Genomic DNA, 21,367 nt, shown 5'->3' on the forward strand with positions numbered 1-21,367 from the left:
TAGTAATGAAATCTGTTGTAGATAATAAATTTTGTTCTCTTTCACAATAAGACTAAGATATGTCATGGATTTTGCTAAATTGTAATCAGTGTCAACTGAGTTGAGATCAAAAAGGATGGTACTGTTGCTAAGTTATTTTCAAAAATAAACCACAACTGTTGTAAACCCCTAGCTTTGAGTGCCATGTGATGAAAAATGAAGTGTTAACTTATGAATGATGAAGAATATCTGAAACAAAACAATAGATTAAAACTGATTTGACATTTCTCATATTGTTGCAAATGAGAGACATGTATGCAAATCTAACAATGCTTTAGAGCCACAATCAGAGACACAGCTGATATATCTAAGTCAGAGGTCTGTTCATAGAATCATGGCCACACATTTATAATGGGTTTTATTTTGAAAAATTCTAGGAGATGGTGAAAACTGTAATTCGATTTATTAACAATGTAATATTATCCTTCTTACTATTTAAGTATATCTTTGAAATATTACACAAATGTGTGGGATAATTACCATTTATTTTCATAAACAGAAAGCAATCCAGAACACCTCCAGAGAATTATTTCTTGTGAAATTTTCATTAAGGTAAAAAAGGCTATACCACAAAGGCTGAAAAGTACAGTCAGGATTTTAATTCAATTTATCTGAATTACAGCAGTTCTTCCTTCACAAACTTTTGATGAAGAAAAAAGTCAAAGATGTAGTAGTTTCCATAAAACATCCTCTGTAAGTGCAAGAATATAATATTATGTATTTGTGACTTTATGTTTTAGAATGTACTAACTATGCTTATGTGTTCTGAAGATAATGGTCCAAGAAGCATTGTCAAGTCCTTCCTCCATCACAAGCTTTCTGTTGGACTGCCTGCACACCACTCAAGGCAAGATTCTAAATCTGAAGTGCAGAGCTTTTCTAATCCAACTTGAACACTGCAAGTAAGAGCCCCTGCTCTGTGCTACACTTGGATGAGTGTGGCCTCACTTCCCCTCTTCTCACTTCCTCTCAGGAGGTTATTACACTCCTCTTCTTGACACTGAAGAGGCTGCACTAAGAGTGCTGCACCCAGCACATCCAAATCAGGAGGATGGGGACAAAACTGGAGAGCCTACTGAGATAGAAGCCACAAGCATGTGGCCTACAAGGAGAGATTGGGGAATTTGGTATGTTTAGACCAGTGAAGACTGTAAGAGGGGCCTAATCACAGCCTATAATTACTTCTAAGGCATTTACAAAGATGATGGAGCCAAGCTCTTTGTGCCAGTGTCAGAGAGTACAACAAAAGCAACAGCAACATATTACATCTTGGGAAGTTCAGGTTGGACACTAGGAGAAGCTACTGTGTCCTTGGAGTTCTTCAAGACTCAAATACACAAGTTCATGGTTGACCGAGTTTCTGTTGACAGCACTTCAAGAGGAAAGTTAGTCACAGAATCACAGAATATGCTGAGTTTGAAGGGACTCAAAAGGATCATTGAGTCCAATTCCTGGCCCTTGTACAGTGCCTGGGAAGATTTTTGCTACTGTCTGGGCTAGTGGGAGCAAAACTGTAGAGTAAAATAGCTGGTGCCAAGGACATAATGTCCGTGACATATGTTTTTCAGGAGATTTTACTTTGGATTGAGCTCAACCCTTACAAACATTTAGAGTGCATTAGGTGAGTTCCTGGAGTTATCTTCCTGTTTTTCATCTGAAAGGAACCCAATGCATGCACACCAAGACCACTCTGTGATGTGAGTCAAAGTATATTAGACAGTGATGATCAAGAGATTCACCTCATCTCCAGATCTGGATGAATACAGACATACTCTATAAACATTTAGGAATGGGGTGAAAAAACCAGCATGCTCAGCCCAGAACTGCCTGTGTACTAACATAAGGAAACAGAGGGATGGATGGGTCTCTCCCTCCTTAGGATCCACAGTCATTAATTTTCTCTCATACTTTAGTGCCTAAGTCGACCTTTTCTTGCAGAATGTAGTATACAGCTAACAAGGCCAATTAGCTAGAGGGTTGCATGGTGCCAACACAGCAATACTATTTTGGCTCCAAAGCCACAACATTTCTCAGTGCTATTTTAGAGTCACTTTACTGCACGGTGTTGCTGTACCTTGTGATAAAAGCTATCTGTGTAGTTGGCTTCATTTGATATACTTCACTTTTTTTAACTTCACAGTATCTGAGACCCTTAGATCAGCCAGTGATATAAGACTATATATTCTATACTTTGCCTCAACAGAGGTTAATTTTGGCATGCAAGTCTGTGAAACAGTGTGTCATATCTTCATGATTAAGTAGAACAAACTGTTAAAACCAACTTGTAGTAACTTACTACTCACTTACTGAAGTAAACCAAAATGATTCATGCCTTTTTAAAGGGAAATCAATCATGACTACAACTTCATTATTAAGGAGGCAAGAATGCAGAGTTATTATTTGCAGTTACTTAAATGTGACAGTAGACTGAACAGTATTAATAGGGATCTAAAATAGGCTAAGGTGCAGGAACCAAAAAAAAAGAAGTATTGAAAAAAAAAGCAGAATTTAAGAGGAAACATGATTAAATGATAAATGAAAAATATTTTGCCTGAGGTTTACAACAGATAAAACCATATTCTGCTACTTTCCTTTTATGCCCATAGGATTTATACTGCAGAACCATGCTAGCTCTAGTTTTAGAACATGGTGCTGTTCCCTGAAGCATAATGTGTAGAGTCTTGTTCAGAAAATTAAACAACACACTGCAAGAGTAGTGCTACATTTGTAATATCTTACAAATGAAATAGATAAAACATTCCTTCAACTAGAACTGTGTTCTAGATAAGACACTCAGCATACCCATCCTGTGTTTTTATTCCTACCTTCATTATCTAATGGAATTTGAGTCTGGTGCTTATATTAAAAATTTTAAAAAATTCCTGTATTTGTAATAGATTGTGAAACTTTAAGGAAACAGAAGTGCATATAGTTAAGATGAACTATGGTAATTAGTATGGATGGCAGATAAGCTGCTTTAATTAAATATAATCTAACTTGATTTAAAGTGACAGCAAATCTGTGAAGCTGGCAGTTCCTAACAACAAAAATGTCACACAGGCAAATTCCACCTTCCAGGCTGCTGCTGCAGATGAATGGATTAACTAAATTACATTCTTCTAGCAGTCCAAAAGAGACAGTAGTTGTGAGATGAGCTTTCTACACCTCCTAATGTTAATTGTGAAACTCAGAAATACAAATGATAGTCCACAATAAATTATGGGAATGAAATTACATCTGCAAAAACATAAGACAAAACTTAAAAAAAACACCAACTCTAAACTTCTTTCCAGCATTTAAATGAAACCAAAACCCAACAGTCCTGTGCAAGACAGTGACTTGCTGAACACACATCATCCATACAAGAGTTAACTCTTGTTGCCTCCTAAGCCATTCCATAACCACAGTGTCCTGCCCGCCCCTACACTTTAAGCTGACTGAAAATGTCAGTGCAGCCCTCCTTGTCCTGATACTCCCCAGTGTAATGCTGAGGATGAACTGAATTAGTCACACATGCATCTACCTCCTTTCTGCTGTCTGTTTAAACATGACTGTGTGCAGCGTGATTTCTGAAGGCTTGTAGCTCAGTCCAATCAATGTCAGTTTCCATCAGAGTACGCCATGGCACTGCTTCTCAGCATGAACTATTTCCATGCCAAAATCTGACCTTCAAACCCTTCTGCTATTAAAGCCACTTATTTTAACAGAGAAAGTACATTTTACATTCTTGTGTTAGTAAATAGATGATATGTATTTACAAAGGGTTTTCAAACATTAATCTCTGGGATAAAATAAGTCATGGAACATAGCCTTGTTGAAGAAAATTTCAAAATGAATATGCAAATGAACTGAAAGAGTTATCACGTAAGCCTGATGGAAATTGCTCATTTTCAAGCACCAGTTATTCTGTCCTAAGACCAAATATTTCATCTTCTTGCTAGTAGTTGTGCCGGTCTGAGTTCAGCCACAGTGGTTGGGATGGCTGTTTTCACGTACATGGGCTGCAGTCACACAACTCTTACTCCATCTAGGCTTGATGCAGCTAAACAGGAGGTTGCTCAGCCTCATTCGCCTACCCTGTGTTGTGCAGGGGGTGCCCATGTGGGGACTATGAGCCCCACTTGATCACTTTCAAGGGAGCAGCACATTCAAGTTGACAGTCTGTTCACAGAAACGTAACTGAATAACCTTACCTATGCATGACGCAAGCTAAGGCCCTCAAGCAGAGGAAAATCCTAAGCAGGGAGGGTGTTTGCCCTGCCACTGTTTGACTGACAGAGGAACACTGCATTATCCAGCTTGGGGGAGCCAGCAGAAAAATTGTTGACTGACATAACAAGTTGAGGCAGGCAGCTGAACCTGAAAGAACCCAGGCAGAAAAAGAAGTAGAGGAAGAAAAAGAAAAAGCTGCCCTTGCAGATGTTCAAGGCACTGTAGAAATGAATGTCATATGGGGTCACAGAGCTGCCTACAGGTTTCATCTCCAGTTTGTCACCCAAGAAAGAGCAGCTCCTTGTACTCACAGCAAAAACAATTTCTGTATCACCCCCTCCATTGTTGGTGTTCTTGTGATTTGCAGTAGTGGATCAGGACAGACACTTGCTGGGGGTCTTCTCATCACTTCTTTCAGCCTAATTCTCTGTTAGCATAGTGTCCTGCAAAAAAATTCACACCAGTATGTTTATTAACACGGGTTGAGCACAGAGGGTAATAGTGGTGACCTGTCATTTGTGGGGTTCCACAGGGCTCCATCTCAGGCCCTGCGCTCTTCCATATCTTCATAAATGACTCTGGATGCAGGACTGGAAGAAATACTAAGCAAGTCTGCAGATGATGCAAAACTGGGAGGAGCTGTTGACTCCCTCGAAGGCAGGGAGGCCCTGCAGAGACTCCTCAACAAATGAGAGGACTGGGCAATCACCAACCATATGAAGCTCAACAACGGGAAGTGCTGGATTCTGCACCTGGGATGGGACCATCTGGGATGTTTGTACAGACTGAGGAATAAGATGCTGGAAAGCAGTACCTTAGAAAGGGCTGAGGGTCCTGGTCGATGGCAAGTTGAATATGAGTCAGCAGTGCCCTGGCAGCCAGGAAGGCCAACTGTGTCCTGCGGGGCATCAGGCAAAGCATCGCCAGATGGGCGGGGAGGGGATTGTCCTGCTCTGCTCTGCACTTGTACGGCCTCACCTTGAATATTGTGTGCAGTTTTAGGCACCACAATATAAGAAAGGTATTCAGCTATTAGAGAATGTCCAAAGGAGGGCAATGAAGATGGTGAAGGGCCTTGAGGGGAAGCCATATGAGGAGCAGCTGAGATTGCTTGGTCTGTTCAGCCTGGAGAAGAGGAAGAGACCTCATTGCAGTTACAATTTCCTTGTGAGGGGAAGAAGAGGGGCAGGCACTGATCTCTTCTCTGTGATGACCAGTGACAGGACCCAAGGGAATGGCAGAATTTGCGTCAGAGGAGGTTTAGGTCAGATATTGGAAAAAAGTTCTTCACCCAGAGGGTGACTGGACACTGGAAGAGGCTCCCCAGGGAAGTGGTCACAACATCAAGACTGACAGAATTCAAGAAGCGTCTGGATAATCCTCTCAGGCACATGGTGTGACCCTTGGGGATGGTCCTGTGCAGGGCTAAGGGTTGGACTCGATGATCCTTGTGAGTCCCTTCCAACTCAGCATATTCTGTGATAATGCTGGAGTCTCTTCTGCAACTATGGAAGCCCTGGATGAGCAGAGAAGTTCTGATCTAGTCCCGAATGCATGTCCACTAAGATACCTAGCTATTTGCTTTCTCTGAGTATTGTAAATGCTTAGATTTGATGGAAGGGTAGGACAGATTCTTGCCATAGGATTTTTTAAAATGCATTGTAATATTAAAAAATGTGGATATTTTATAACCATTGTCTATTAAGTGCCGTGAGAATTTCTACACTTTAATTATCTAAGGTTAAAAATTACTTAGCAGCAGTACCAAGTAAGGAATTGGCTGCCAAACCTCTTAATGCTAGTATGTTCTTGACTCATATGATTTTCAACTGAACTATTCCTTTTAAGCTGCCTTTTTTACTAATAATGCACAAAAGCATTGTGTATTACCTGTGCTACCAAAAACTTTGATTACTAGTAGGTAAAAAATGTCCCTAAATATTATGGAAACCTTGTCTCTGAAAATAATACCATAATAATAAGTAATCTGCATTTCTATAGTGCTTTTCATCTGAGAATCGCAGAGCGCTTTGCAATGAGTTTGAATTATGCAGCAGGTAAGAAAGGGAAAAAAGACTTGAGCTCCAAAGTACCCTTGCCTTCTCAGAAAATGAACTCCATAGACACTGTTGGTTTTTTTTTCCTTGGAGTTTCAGTGAGTAGAGAGCATTAGAATAAACACCCAAAGCTTCCCAAGATGAGGTAGACTGGGAATGGGAACAGGTTGATCTGGATCACTTCTCCCAGTGTCCCTTCCCCAAACAGCACTGCTAACTTTCACATCTCTACTGGCTCTCTAGAAGGCAAATGAGAAACTGGACAGATTGAAGACCACTCATTAATTAAGCTAAACAACATAATTGACTGTAACCCTCCAAATAAATTCTGACTAGCAAAACACCGCAACATTACTGTGATGTACACATCTGTGTGTCCCCACTCCGCCTCATGGTGGGAGCTCTCTTACAAGATGTGCAGAAAGTCTACGTGTCTCATTTCTTAAAAAAACATAAATACAACAGTGGACTGAGCATTTCAGACCAGATGAATGGCTGCTTACCACGAAAGTCAGACGAAATAATGAAAAATAATATTAAAATAGTAAGGAATTCTGAGATGTGTCTCTCAATTGGGAAGAAACAACAGGGTGTGACTACAAATCTGTGGTCTACACCAGAACATTTAACAAACACTTTTTCAAAACAAAAGATGTAACTATCTGAGGCAGGATTCAAAATTTAGGGTGCAATTTTAAGCCTAAAACTTCTAGTTGCATCAATTACCTCTTCTTTTTTAGCCCCAAATCAAACAATATCTGATTTAAAATGAGGCATAATTTTAAAACCTATTCTCTGAAATGTTCCCTACTGTCAGTTCAGTAAGATGACAAATTTAAAACAAGGCATATACAATACACACACACAAACATATACAATACGTATTTTCTTTTAAAATTGTAATGTTTTTACAATTATAATGGCCAGATTTCACAGTGTCATCTTATAAAATACCCTGCATCTTGACTATTAATACGATTAACCGGTGCCACCTATTGGTTTAACAGTAACACCCAAACAATTTTAAAAAAAAAAAAGAGTTGACTAGTAAAATCAGAAGGGTCAAGACCCATGTTAAAATACAGAATTTGGGGGAAACATCACTATTGAAATAATATGACAGAAGGGAAAAGTGGTTCCTGTATTCAAATATCAAGCTTTAAATTGTCATTATTCACATGATTGTCTTCTCAATTTAAAGCAAATGTTGGTTTCTGAGAGTTCTATTATGTGTGCAGTATGCTTACATGAAAAAATTTGGGAGTCTGATCCAAAAGTCTGTGAAGTTAATGGAAAGATCTGCTAATCTCAGCAGATTTTAAATCAAGTTCTATATTCGTGGCACATATCGAAACCCCTACCTTTTGATCCTTACTGACTTCCACAGAGTTTAGGTGAAATCCTTCAATCCATAAATAAATCGATCACTAAATAAACAGTATGGACACATTAAATCTAGTGGTTATGGCGTAGGTGAAGACCGAAGTAGATTTTTTTCTCATAATGTGTCCTAATTAAATAACCTTTGGGAACACAGCACCCTTACAGGTAGGTGTTCTAAAATAAAAGAAGAAGAATTAGGTTGACCTGGAATCCTTTCCCAATCCTGCAAATGGTCCCTAGACTGCAGCTAGGGTACCTAGGCATCCTTGTGTCCCTTGACTGTAGTTTGTGGCAAACACTGCAAATGCAAACGCATCTGCATGCAAATGGCAAGCAACAGCAGGAGCTTTAGTGGCACCATGGGCTGAAGGCAGAATCTCTAAAGGGGGAGAATTTTGCACTCTGCAAACTGCACAAGTGGAAGAATGCAACAAAGTCTAATTCTTTCAGTTAATAAAGCAAGCTAGCAAAAGCTCCTGGAAACATGACAATTTGCAAACAATTGCTGTCATACAATTAAATGATGTGACAGGAGGAACTGAAGACACAGCACATCCAGAAACACAAAATTTAAGTCTGAAAATTATCTCTGCAGAACACCAAAGCTTATTACAACTAAGCACTGGAAAACAACAAGGCCTGCGAGGACAAGAATTTGCAACTATGATCAAAATTAATATGAAAGAAAAACTTCTTGTGAAATCTGAAGGAGGAATTCTGAATGAGCTGTGCAAAAATGAATAACAGAAGACAGAAAAAGGGCCAGTGCAGTAACAAAGTTATGTGCAAAAATCCTACTAATTTATTAAGAGGTGTCAGCTCACACTTCAAAAAATTATGGAATTTCCTAGAAAGCAGAAAAAAGGCTGTACAACAATGGAAAATACTTTTAACACTTCAGTTTTGTGTACTGCAGTAGTTTTACTACTCTTCTCCTGACATCCCCAGAGTAAAGAGAAAACAACCAGGGTATGTTGCTAAAGCACTTGAGGTAAGGAGGCTGTGGCAATCAATAAAGCAAAGGGATGTCACAGACGTGGTCTCCTAACAAGTTGCTGATTCAAGTGCTAGAAGTGAATGAAGTAGTATGTTGTAGGCTTTGAGAAGGCATAAAGCAGAGGTGAGCCACAAAAAAACACGAAAAAACCAGTCTCATAAAAGCACACATGTATTTCACAATAGAGTCCAGTGGAGGCCTATTAAATACACTTCATTCTGAAGAAATTCCAATAAACACTCCCATGTGACTTCGCATCTGGCAGTGCCGCAAAACTATGGAAGAGCTCTGCAAGCACTGCTGGCTCCCCAGTAAAGTTGCCCTTCCCTTCTCTAGACGTTCTACTTAAGTTCACAAGTCACCAAGTTCTAATTCAGGTGGTATTCCTCCTTAAGCTTGGTGGAATATAGCCACAGTTTAGGTCCCTTCAAAACTGCTGGTCAGTTGGGCTAGCTGGAAAAGCATGACTGATAAATGCAGCCTACTCTATGGGCTTCAAGTGAAACATTTGAAGACTCTTATGCCAGAAGATGACAAAAGTCTTGAACTTGACACTTTTGGGTGTACAGAGATGCCCATAGAAGGAGAGGTGCTGCTTGCTATCAGTCCATTAAGTTTGCATCGATACAGTAGGAGTTTTCCTTGAAACAGATTATTTTTTCTTGATGCTAAATGGACAGTACTATTAAATAACATCACTGCACAGTCAGAATAGCTCTTGGCTGCTGTAGAAACTGTTATCAAAGATGGAGACATTAAATGACAACCCTAGCAAAGGAGAGCAGCTGCAAGAGGGCATTAAGCCCAGAACAATGAGGCTACATGAGGGAGGGATGCCAGAAACTGAACTACATCTTGCTTAAAGAAGAGAATCTCAACTGATTTCTTTACAGGACTACTTCACATACTGACAGACAATTTCCGCCGAGCTATTACCACCCACTTACAGGCCCTGTGGTACAACAGTTTATAAAACTGAGAATTCCAGGTAGGGTTTGCGCTAAAACTCACTGAATGTGGCCAAATAATTCACAAAACTGGCTTGTTTTGATGGTTTATGTAATATCTGAGAGGCAAACAGTGATTGACATGTAAAGGAATAGAGATTTATCATATCTCTGTTCTCCCTTACCCTTCCCAATTCTAATGATTCATCTAAGCATTATTTTTAGTGAAGATTATATAATCCAATTGAAAAGGCCATTCTTAATAAATTCTAAAATGTATCTGTTTTTATCAGTCAAATATTTTTCTGATGCCTTGATATTACTAGGTAGTGTTTTCTTGCTCCAGGTTTTATTTATTTCTTCTGCTTGTTAATCACATTTTGTTGATTATATGTAAAGGTAACTAATTTGCAGTTTAACAATCTTGGGGAGTTAGCAATTGAAAAAGCACAACACATGTTCTAGTCTCTTGCTTCATTTGAGACGCAGATGTAGTTGAAACAAGTAAGTTTAATTTCTCACAAATATCTTTCACAAGTGTGATACAGAAAATAATAGTTAAAGATCTTCCAGAACTGGCATACCAATTTAATCAATTGGTGACTGAACTACAGGCTGCCTCCCAGATTAGTGCTTTCAAACCACTTTGGCCATCTTCCCAACTCTTTGCTCTTATTTTCATGATAATAATACCAATGACAATACCTTTAAAGGAGGATAAAGACCTTTTATGATGCTATACTCTCAATGGAAGTGTAGAAGCTGACTGAAAGTGTGGACTTGACTTTATTTCCATTTCTTGCATTGCCAGACACTATCAGTCTTTACAAGTGCCTGCAAAGTTATTTGTCCCTTGGCCACATAGATAAAAAGTCATCTTTTACCTTCCACACATATATGCGGTTAAACACAACTGAATCCATAACTGGGATCTAATCTATTTTATTTGAAATTACTCTGAATTTACAGAATGACTATGAGGAGCTGCCTGTGGCATTAACATTGGAACAATATACCACCAATGGAATTGCTTAATAGAATTATATAGTATTATACATGGCTGATTATAGAAAGTGTAAAATAGAACATTTTTAATTAAAACAGGTGGAGTGTAAGGAGATAATTTGCATTTTTATCTCTGTTTTTTAAAAAAAGGAAGGAATAAACGATGACCTGTGTCTTTTGAAAAGTATTTTAAATTCACTGACTGATATTAAACAAATCTTACTGATAAATCGCCAGGTAAATATGAGAAATCCTGTAAATGAGTCTCCTCCTTCCACTCATAAATAAACCACCAAAGAAAAAGATGTAACGTGAGCTGTAATATTAAACATTTCACAAATGCCTCATTTCCATAAAAGCTTCACCTGAAACCAGCAGACCACTGGCAGGACATACATCCATGGTAAAATAATCTTTATGGGCGTTTATTGCTTTATATATCCTACCTTTTGCATGAATGCACAGATGGAGTTCCTGACATGGTAAAAGGATGAGGAGGCAGAAACTGGATTTGAGAAATTTATGAATAATTACATACACAGTTACTGAAAGTTACTGAAACTCATTCTAAGCAAGGAAATTTTTAGGAAATTTTTTATTTTTGGTCCTTTTTATTGACTAATGAGCTTATTGTGTGTCTATGTATGCTGCTGTAAGCACTACTGTAGGGCTATGGAAGACATACCACAGCACTATGCTGTACAGTCTGCTTTCCTGGGTATTTTCTTGACTGGTTTGGAGACACGTCACGAAGAGCTAAATAATCTGTCAGGAATGGCACACGTATGTTTGCTCCCGCTTCAGGCAGGTGGACAGATATGAAGGCCTCAAGAGGTCCCTTACAGCCTCCTAGTCTGTGATTTGCACAACAATAAATGACTAATTAAATAGCGGTCTAAGGTCCCTTGGACCTCTGTTATAGCCACACATACCTGCTTTAAATGGCACATCATATAACTCACCAGCACTCATTCTGCTAACCACAGATTGATTAATTCATTATTCCATGTTGTAAATGGCTTGCATTTCAAAGTAAATCATCATCCAAAATTGCTAGTGTCTTGATGAACCTAATTAGGGATCACATAAACAGAAATGCTTCAATACCTTGCTTCAAGAGCATTGCATAATTCTTCATCACTTTTAAATGTAATACAATACATATATAGGTAAATCAAGACCATTATCTAACAATAATATGATTCTATAATTTTAATAGTATTTTCTAGTAAGCACTCCTAAAAAGATCAGCACTTACTGCTCACTACTATTTGAGTGATCAGAAATATTATGGGAAGAAAAATGAAGGACAAAAATAGGAATTTTCTTCTGAACATATTACTTTGTTTTGTCAGAACAGTGCAAGCTCTGAATCTAGCCACCAGGACTATTTAACAAAATACTTTCCCTCTGATCTTCTTTTCTAGAATTTGTAGGGCCTTTATTAAACAACAGTATGTACAAAACTTAAAAATATTAAGTCCTTCATTTCAAGAAAATCACTTATAAAGTGGTCATATGTGATTAATGTTATGTTTAATTATGACAGTAAAGCAAGATCCTCTAGATGTGTCATGCTGGCATAGTTAGGTGTGGAAAATTCTCTATAATAAAATAACCCTTAGAGTCCTGCATGCCACACTGGATTCCTTTAGATTAGACTCCATACTTTAGGCTCCTTAGATTATTAAACACTGTCATTTCCATATTTATTTCTCATTATGGCTCCATTTTAATAATCCCATAGAAATAAGGACATTCAGGTACCTAGACCTTCACAGTTAAGCTCTCTATATACAGATAGACAAAAATGGATCATCACAATGATGGTTTTGGATAAACTTATTCTTTCAGGGAGATCTGCTTTTAGGTACCCTTTCTCCATAGATATTTCCACTTTTGGTTTTTGAGATCTCTTCTTTGGCTAAATACACATAGTCTTGTTCATAAAGAATTCCCACTGAAGTTCACAGGATCAGGCTTTTCACTGGGCAATAATCTACCCCAAGATTTGGAAAGGCTGCTACAAGTACCAAGAATACTGACTAATTAGTAAAGCAACTAGACAAATTCATGGAGGCAAAGGACTTCACAGGTTTATTAAGTACAAAGAGATAAGCTTCATAATTTTGTTGTGATTCATTATTCTTTCATCATACATCTGAAATTGCTAGGGTCAAAGGAGGAGTATTGGGCTCCTTTGGTCTAACTCACTAAGTCTGATCTTATTGCATTTGCTTCTCATTCTTCTCATTTATCTTGTATGTAATAGCTGATGTGCATAACTCTGTAAGTATGGATAACTCCTCTCATCTTATAACCATCACATGGTTATTCAATGGCTTTCAATCATTTAAAAGTAATCTTAATACAAGATCTTAAACTCTGAAACTATTTTCTTTACGTTCAGATTTTGTACAAGAATGACTGTAGCTGCTCAGGCACAAGCGTCCTGTCTCCAACAGCGGGCAATAGCAGCTGCTTATAGAGGGAGTTTAAGACCCATTTAGAGATAGAGCAGGCATTTAATTATGGTGGTCATGAGACCAGAGTTGCGTATGTTCCTTGCCCAGCACAGCAGCATGCACGTGGCACTCTGCGCTGACTCAGGCCTTCCTACTCTTTACCTTGCTACACCGCTTGTTTTCAGCTACCTCTGATTGAGCCCCACTCCCCTTTTGACTAAAGATTTTGCAAGTAAAAACCTTTCTCTCTGATACAACCCTTATATTAACAGGAATAGTGTCAGGCCAGTGGAGTTATTTTAGAGTAGCATTGACACAACCATTATTAAATTGGGTTCTCTAATTCTGTCTATTATTATCCTTCCTTAATTAAAATTCCAGTAAGGGGATAAAGCAGTTGCTTTGAACAGCACTGCCTATATTAAAAACTGCCAGATTACTCTGTATTCCATACATGTGACTATCTATGATATTATATTTATAGCTACCACCTTCAATATATTAAAACCTTAAATTACTGGTAGCTAAATATTACTAATGTATTATTTCTGCAGCCTGAAAGGATATGTCATCACAAAATACTCTTTCAGCAGATGAAAATTCAAAGAAATTTCAACTGTTTCAGATGAAAAGAACTGCCACGCGGACACTGCCCTCATATTTTGGATTAGAAATTTAGTAACTTCTTGATCTGAAGTTTTCTTTATGTGATATATATTTTAAAATTCTCCAAACAAAATTTGAAGTATAATGCGAGATTTTCCCTTGCGTGTTCACAACTCTGTGGATACAGGCCCACATAGTCATGTACATAAGTTTCTTAAGAGGAATTATTTCGCCGCATATGTTCAGAGATAAGACACCAAGTCAGGTACCCTTTGTACTGCACTGCTCTTTCTGATTACACAAATCCCACCACTGAATACAGGTGGCCTCCTTGAAACAGTGTTGCAAATCCTCTTTAATTTTCTGCACAGCAGAGTGTTGCTCAGCTGAGAGGTCATCCTGCTGCCCTTGATCAGGCAGGAAAGAAGCTCCCCTCTGTTGATAGGGGAAGGCACCAGAATGCTGCCTGCACGGTGCTGCCTCCCATTTCAAAGGTCTCATACCTTGCTGAGGGAACAATTCACAGTAAGGACCTGATTCAATACTGCTGCTGTCCATCATCTAATATATTATTTGAGAAATTAATATCACATGGAATTTGCACACTTGTTTCACTGTCCCTCACTGTATTTAGAAACTGTGTCAAGTGTACAGGGGCAACAAGTTCCTCTTTGTCACTCAAAGAAAGCCACTTCCCCCAAGAATGAGAGAATGAGGCACTCTCCAGTGTCCTATGTACATCTTGACTGCTAGGTATTTCTAGTTTTTAAAAAAAAGGATGCATGCATATACATATATATGTTTGTATATATACATATACTGCAATATATGGAGCCAGTCTAGCACATGCAAATACATCTGAAGAAAACCAGTATTTGCCAAGTTAGAAAGAAAAAAACCCGCAAATTGTAGGTTCTGCTTTGTTTTAATACTATTTCTTCAATTCTAAGAAAAAGCAGTCATAGAAACTAAGCTGCAGGTGCATACAACCCTGAATGTTTACAGGTTTACCTGTGGATAAAATCTAAATTCCTCTGTAAAGCTTTTGCTTTTACAATAGCATTCAACAAAACCTAGGCTGTTCTTCAGTAACGCTAGAAGTACAACCTTGAGTGTTGCCCTTTGAACATAAATACTCAGTTGGCACAAGAGAACTGAGAACTAACAGCAAGTTTGAATATAGTCTCTGACAGCATGGCTTGAGTTTCACACATTCATTTATACAATTTTACAGTTTATAATTTTATATAATTTGTGTATATGTGTGCATATGTTTGTATAGACACTGTAGACATAAAATTATAGAAAATTACAATCTTAACATTTTAAAAATTAAAAACCAATGGTCATGTTGTTAAAAAATTTAAGTGCTTTTTAAAAAAGTAGATAGTGTGAATACCTAATCCAAATTTTTGGAGCTTATAACTCCAGGTGTTGCTTAGCAGGAAGGTGACTGGATTTCAGATAATTTTGCTTATTTCTAAATATCAAGAAGAAACCACAAAACCAACAAACTATATATCTTGCTTCTTTGCTAAAAAAAACCCCACCCCATATATCTGGATCATAGTCTCATCCCCAGATGCACATTCTACCTTTTGAGTACATGAATGAACAATTTTGTTGAAAATTAAGCAAAAGTTCTCAATGTTTCCACTTGAAATGTTTGGTACATTTAGAGCAAATCCTTAGCCCAGTCCACAGGCTTCATAAGCAAAGGACCCACATGAAGAATAGGGGAACATGAAGAGCAGGTTTTTTTCATACAGATTATCAACAGTTTTTCAAGTTTATCTGCTTGACAGAATAAACTTCAATCCAATTCAGTCTTCACCCTAGCCCAAAACAGTACTTTCTCCTAACAGGAACAAAGGCTTGAGGACCTCCTTAGAAGAAAAACATCTTGTACTGGTTCTACTTGAGGTTTACTCGCCCTGACTTGCAAAAAAAGTTAAAACCTACATGAGACTTGGTCATACAGTCTAAGGAGAGTCAGATCTTGCTGAACCACACCAACAGCAGATTTGTTCCACAGCACAAGACAAAGAGAAACCTTCACACAGAGACAGAAGTGCTGAAAATGGTAGGTTTCTTTCCAACTTAACAAACTGTTGGTAACTCTAACTTCTGGGCCTCCTGAAATAAGATGCATTTCAAATTAAGGTCCACACCAAACTTGGGTACTCGAACCATGTTTCTCCCCCAAACTCTGAGATACTTTATCTCTAAAACTACTGAACTGCTTTGATTTTAAACACTACTGTGATGTGCGTCACACAAAACCATAAATAGGTACAAAATTAGGTAACCAGAACTAACACTTAGCATAAAAAAAGTCCTGGAGTTATTTGTCTCCACATCTCTGCAACACCTCCTTTGCAATTTCATACACTTGAACATCTGTGGTTTTCTTTAGCTAACGAATAAATTCCACTCAGATTATATAAAATTGTCTTTATAAAAAGATCTTCATGTAATGTATCCAAGTAGGGACACCATATGGTATTTTGGGCCTGGTCAGAATGGACTGTAATTAACTAAGTATTATTCTGACTTTTGAATATTTTCCCTCATTACCATTTCCTCAATTATATATTTTATTTAAAGGTAAAAAATTTCAGGTAAAAATAATATAATAGACCTGGAACATACTGAGAATGCAGGATTATACCTTTCTCATCACATATGACAATAACCCTGTAATTAAAACAATCATAACTCTTCAACTGTTATGAGTTATCCACCATCATGTTCTAAACTACATGCACTAAACTACAAATTCACATAACTTTTTTTTGTTTCACATGTACATCAACATGGATAAAAATACACGTAATTCCTAAAAAGCAGCCTACAACAATAGGTCCAAATAAAAAATTGGACCCACTTCCACAATCATTATTTAATCTTTTTTTAGTCAGCAAAACTAACTGCTGGTGAGAATTTTGTTTTATGCATCATGAGAAAATATGTAAATAGGCATCAAACATTTGTACTTTATTAGAGTCAAGTGTTTTTCAAATTAATACAATGTTCTGGATGATGCATGCCAATGGACATAAACTAAGGTGAAAAACTGAATAATAAATCAAGAAAACACAGTCATTCAATAGCGTAAGACAAGGAAATTTCACTCCGGCAATTTATGGGGAAGCTAGTGAAGTTCCAGCTCTACAGGTTAGTTTTATGCTGTGCTTTTGCAATGAGGTCATTGAAGTGATGATAATATCAGTGGTATCTTGTTAGAATAAGATTTTCATTTTATATTTCTACATGTACATAGGACTTCATACGTTAGATTGTTAATCGTGCCAAAACTGGTAGCTGGTTTTATGGTTTTGAAAAATGGGTACGGGAGGCACAGAAACCATGAGGAATTAAAAAGGGCACTTAAAACAAAGCTTGTTCATGAACTCATCACAATTGTTTCTGTTTGTACAACAGAAATGTTTTAATAGGCTAAAAAATGGCTAAAAAATATTAACTGTCAAAATCCAGTAAAAGCAATCTGGTGTTGGAACTTAGGAAGTATGTAGAGGTGCTGCACAGAGGAAACTGTGCAGTATGTAACTGAAATAATGGATGGAAAAGGGGTAATCCTTACCATGTGAAGTGATAGGTGCAACCCTGTTTACACTTTGAGATAAGGCTGGCTAACACCACATATGTCAGAACACACTCAAATGCTATATAAAGGCATTATCATCCTGTCTTTAGTGGAACCACCCATGTGTGGGATTTGGCTTTATGCACATCCCTTGTCAGTGAATTCATTTGTTTCTACTAAATTACTAAGGCATCTTCAGAAATAAAACTTAAAGAGCTTAACTAATCACGGCAATAACAAGACTTTAGGTCAAACTAGCAAAGGTCTAATTTCCCCACTTTCAGAAGAACCAACAGGATCTAAAATTATCAGTTTTGGCTGCACTTTCTGATTCACTGATTTCACTTTCAAGACAAATTTCTAATTCCAGTTAAGGCACCTGTTTCAACCAGAGCTTGTAATATTGCTTATATCACCACATAACTTCTTCAAATAGTGAACTGTGCAACTCAAATAATTTTCTCTTTGAAGTGTTGACAGGAATCATTGGAATGCTCTGAACCTATAAAGGGCTGATATCACAGCTCCATATAATGGGACCATATGTAAGTTTATACTTGTATTTCATATGAACTATATGTTAATGGCAGGCATCTATACAGGCACTCTTGAGTAGCAGAGAAACTGTCATTAACTGACTGCTGTTACAATCCACAGTTTTCTACATGGAATAGTAAATTACAAACTTATTACAATCAAATGAATATGACTTACTTTCCTTATCACTTTGAAACAATAAAAATATCTTAAGAAAACCAATAGTTTAAAGCAAAATCTTCAACTTCTCCTAGGCAAAATGCATATTCCAAATATGGCTGATTGCTTGTATCTACTGAAATGTGAAAACAGGCTTATTTGTATCTAAATAATAAAACAACTTCCATGTTTCTAATGATCCAGGCATTTTCATTATATGAAGATGGATTAACCGATATCAACAATTTGAGAAGACAATACTGTTAACTACTAGGGGAAAATACAGTTTCATTAATCTACAAAATTTCCTCTAGAAAACAAGACTGCAAATGGAAGCAATTTTGCTCCTGCTACCCATGCTCGCTGTCTCCACTTGTTGTTCAGTTTTTAGGGATTTCTGTTGAAGAAATTTTTCAAATAACAACTTCCTAGTTACATAATAAAAACAGAATATATTTCAAGTCATACTAAAGTAATTTTGCAAAGAACAGACCAGACACTGATTACCAGAGTTCTCCCATATACACTTATTAAACTGAAATAATTCAAGAAAACTAGTTTTAGGTTTGTACACTTTCAGTGGTAGATAAAGTTTTCTTGTGACTGCTAGTACGATTAATCCCTAAGCTTCTCTGACACCATAGTTCAAGTCTATCTCTGGGAGTGTGGGGACTCACTGTCCTTTTCAGGGATGCTCTGCATCAAGAAAAACAGGTATAAACTGTACTGATATGCTGAAAATTAACAAGAGGCCTTGGTCATGCAAATATATATTGTAGTCTGGAGCTTGAATGTAATATGTTCTAAAAATCCACAATAGCTTTCTTTCAGAGCCAAATAAACTTTTTTTTTCAGTAATCACTATTTATATATTTCTTTGCTTAAACGGCAACAATAAACTGCAAACATCTTCACGCCCTTAAGAATATAATCTTTTTAAACAAACAGGGATGTTGAATATCAGAGCTGAGAGTTTCCTTGTGTCAAAAGCAAGAAGCGCTGGAGTTGTGGAAATTCTTCAGAGCAGCACTATGCACATCTTTTTTGCTTGTGAGCACTATTTCTCATAGTCCTGTAAGTACTGGTGCCAAGACAATTTTCACTTAAAAATTTCAACTGTTTTGTTATTTCAGGCATGATTTTCAGATCTCTGATGTTTGCATAAAAGGTGACAGTATTGTTGATTTAGAAGCGTTGGGGGGGAAGGCGGTGGGTGGTGGTGTGAAAGATAATCGTGAATACAGCGAGCTCATTTTTTACAGACAAGAAACGTCATAAGTGTGAATGCCTAATTTATTATTTCCGTGCTTCAAGTGGGAATATGCTTCAGCAACTCCAATCTTACAAGTGGGAATGACACCTCCTGAATGTATGCAAATTCCTCGAATCAAAGGGTAATTTAAAAAATAGGCTTTAAGTAGCAGGATGCCTAATTAACTCAGATACCGAGTATACGACCCCGACTTTAAGCAGCTAAAACTGCAGATTTCAGTGAATGCTTCCTTGGAAGCGAAGTATAGCCGGGATCAAAGGATCACACTAGCTGTAGCCTCAGCCGGCTGAGACCTGCTTTCATTGTGCTATTAAATCAATCGGAAACCCTAATCAGACTCCCCAGGAGAGCTCTTCAATACATCCCCCCTGAAAAGCCTCCCCTTCGGTAGAAGGCAGCCCGTTTCCATGTCCCTGGTCCTCCCCCGTGTCCTACAGTTCCGACAGCGCAAAAATGAGAGGACATGCCGCGCACCGATGCCTTTCAGGCGTGTCATTTATGGACATAAAACTTCAGGAGCGGAGTACACGGGCGCCTCCGAACCCGAACCCCCACACCCCTCACACAGCAGGGACAGCCGCGCCCAGCGCGCCCGCCCCACACCCGCGCGGCCGCCGCGCCCCGCACCGCCCGCCCCCGACCCGTCCCGTCCCGCCGCCCCACACCGCGCCCTGGCGCCCCTCGGGGCTGGCTGCGGAGAGGGGCAGGAGCCGGGCTCGCCCACGCCGCGGCCCCTGAGCGAAGGTGCCCGGGAGCCGCGGCCGCGCCCGGGGAGCGGCGCGGGCGCTGCGGGCGGCAGGGGGAGCTGCGGGGCGGGCGCGGCGGCCGCGGTTACCTTCGGGGTTGGCGCTGATGAAGACGCGGACGCTCCTGCCGGTCGGCGCCAGGTGGGACGGCAGCGCCGAGAGGTTGCCGGAGAACGCCGCCCGCCGCAGCGCCGCGTCCCGCGGGCAGGGCAGCCTGCCGCCCGCCCCGGCCGGCCACATCCCGCCGCGCTGCAGGGCGAGGCGCCGGCTTAGGGCAGCCCCCGCACCGCCGCGGCGGCGCCAGCGGCTCCTGCTACCGGCTGGCCGGCAGCGGCCATACGGATCCTCCGGCTGCCCGGGGCCGCCGCCTGCCTGCGCGGCGGCGGCGGGGCTGGGGCTGTGGCTGGGGCTGTGGCCGGGGCTGTGGCCGCCGCGCGGCGACGGAGCGCGGGGGCAGCGGGGAGACGAGGCGCCGTCCGCCCCCCGCGCCGCTCCCCTGCGGCCGCCGGCGGCGAGGAGGGCGCGGGAAGAAAGTTTGCGGCGGAGCGGTGCCGGGCGCGGCGGAGGCGGTGGCGGGACGGCGGCCCCGCGGCGGCAGCAGCAGCCGGACCCCCAGCGCCGCCCGGCCCCGGGCGCGGCCCCGGAGCAGCGGGAGGCTGAGCGCCGGGAGCGCGGTGTGGCCGGCGAGACCCTCCGGTTCCCCCTCCACCTGCGAGGGTTTGAGGTGTCCAAAGCGGGGACGTCTCTGGTGAGGCTGACGGCGCCTTCGCTCCTCCGAGTGTGTCACAGCCCCGCGATCGGATTTTTATAGGAAAACTGCTGCCGGCTTATCCTTTGGGCTCGGAAGAGTTCAGAGCCCTTGTTGTGTTCCGTAATCTCCTGCACAGGAGTCCCACCTGCTCAGATACAAAAGAGAGATGCTCTTGCTGCTTTTTTCTTTCCTTTGTTTTTAATCAGTTATTTATTTATCGGAATAAATGAAAAGCTGCGGTTTGAAGAATGAAAGAGGCAGGAAGCAGCGAGCCACGCCACCGGCGGGATGCGGTCCCTTTGCAGCAGTCAGTGGCGGGGCATCCCGTCGGGCAGCGCCGATGAAATATTTAGGAGGGCGGCGGGGTCGGGCGGCGGCGCGGTGCGGTGCTGCGCGGTGCTGCGGCCCCAGCCCCAGCGGGCGGCGGGCCTTTGGCGAGCCGCGGAGTTTAGAAACCTCCCCGGGAGGGGCGGGCAGGCAGGCAGGGACCTGGCAGCACGGTGGAGAGGAGGGGCTGGAGGGGCAGGGGAGGGGTGGGCACGGGGCCGCAGCCAGCCTGATGGGTCTGTTGGCCGTGGGAATC

General features: G+C 40.4%; 1 protein-coding gene across 1 annotated transcript in view; it reads right to left on the reverse strand.

Moving 5' to 3' along the window:
* NWD2 (NACHT and WD repeat domain containing 2) overlaps nucleotides 1–20,273 on the reverse strand; it is a 48,544-nt gene extending 28,271 nt beyond the window's left edge. The window contains exon 1 of the mRNA XM_017824694.1: nucleotides 20,123–20,273. Coding sequence (XP_017680183.1) covers nucleotides 20,123–20,273 — 151 coding nt within the window. The remainder of the gene's footprint in view (nucleotides 1–20,122) is intronic.
* Nucleotides 20,274–21,367: the final 1,094 nt, after the last annotated feature.

Source organism: Lepidothrix coronata, unplaced genomic scaffold (genome assembly GCF_001604755.1).
Source record: "Lepidothrix coronata isolate B3197 unplaced genomic scaffold, Lepidothrix_coronata-1.0 Scaffold0, whole genome shotgun sequence".
NCBI classification, from domain to species: Eukaryota; Metazoa; Chordata; class Aves; order Passeriformes; family Pipridae; genus Lepidothrix; species Lepidothrix coronata.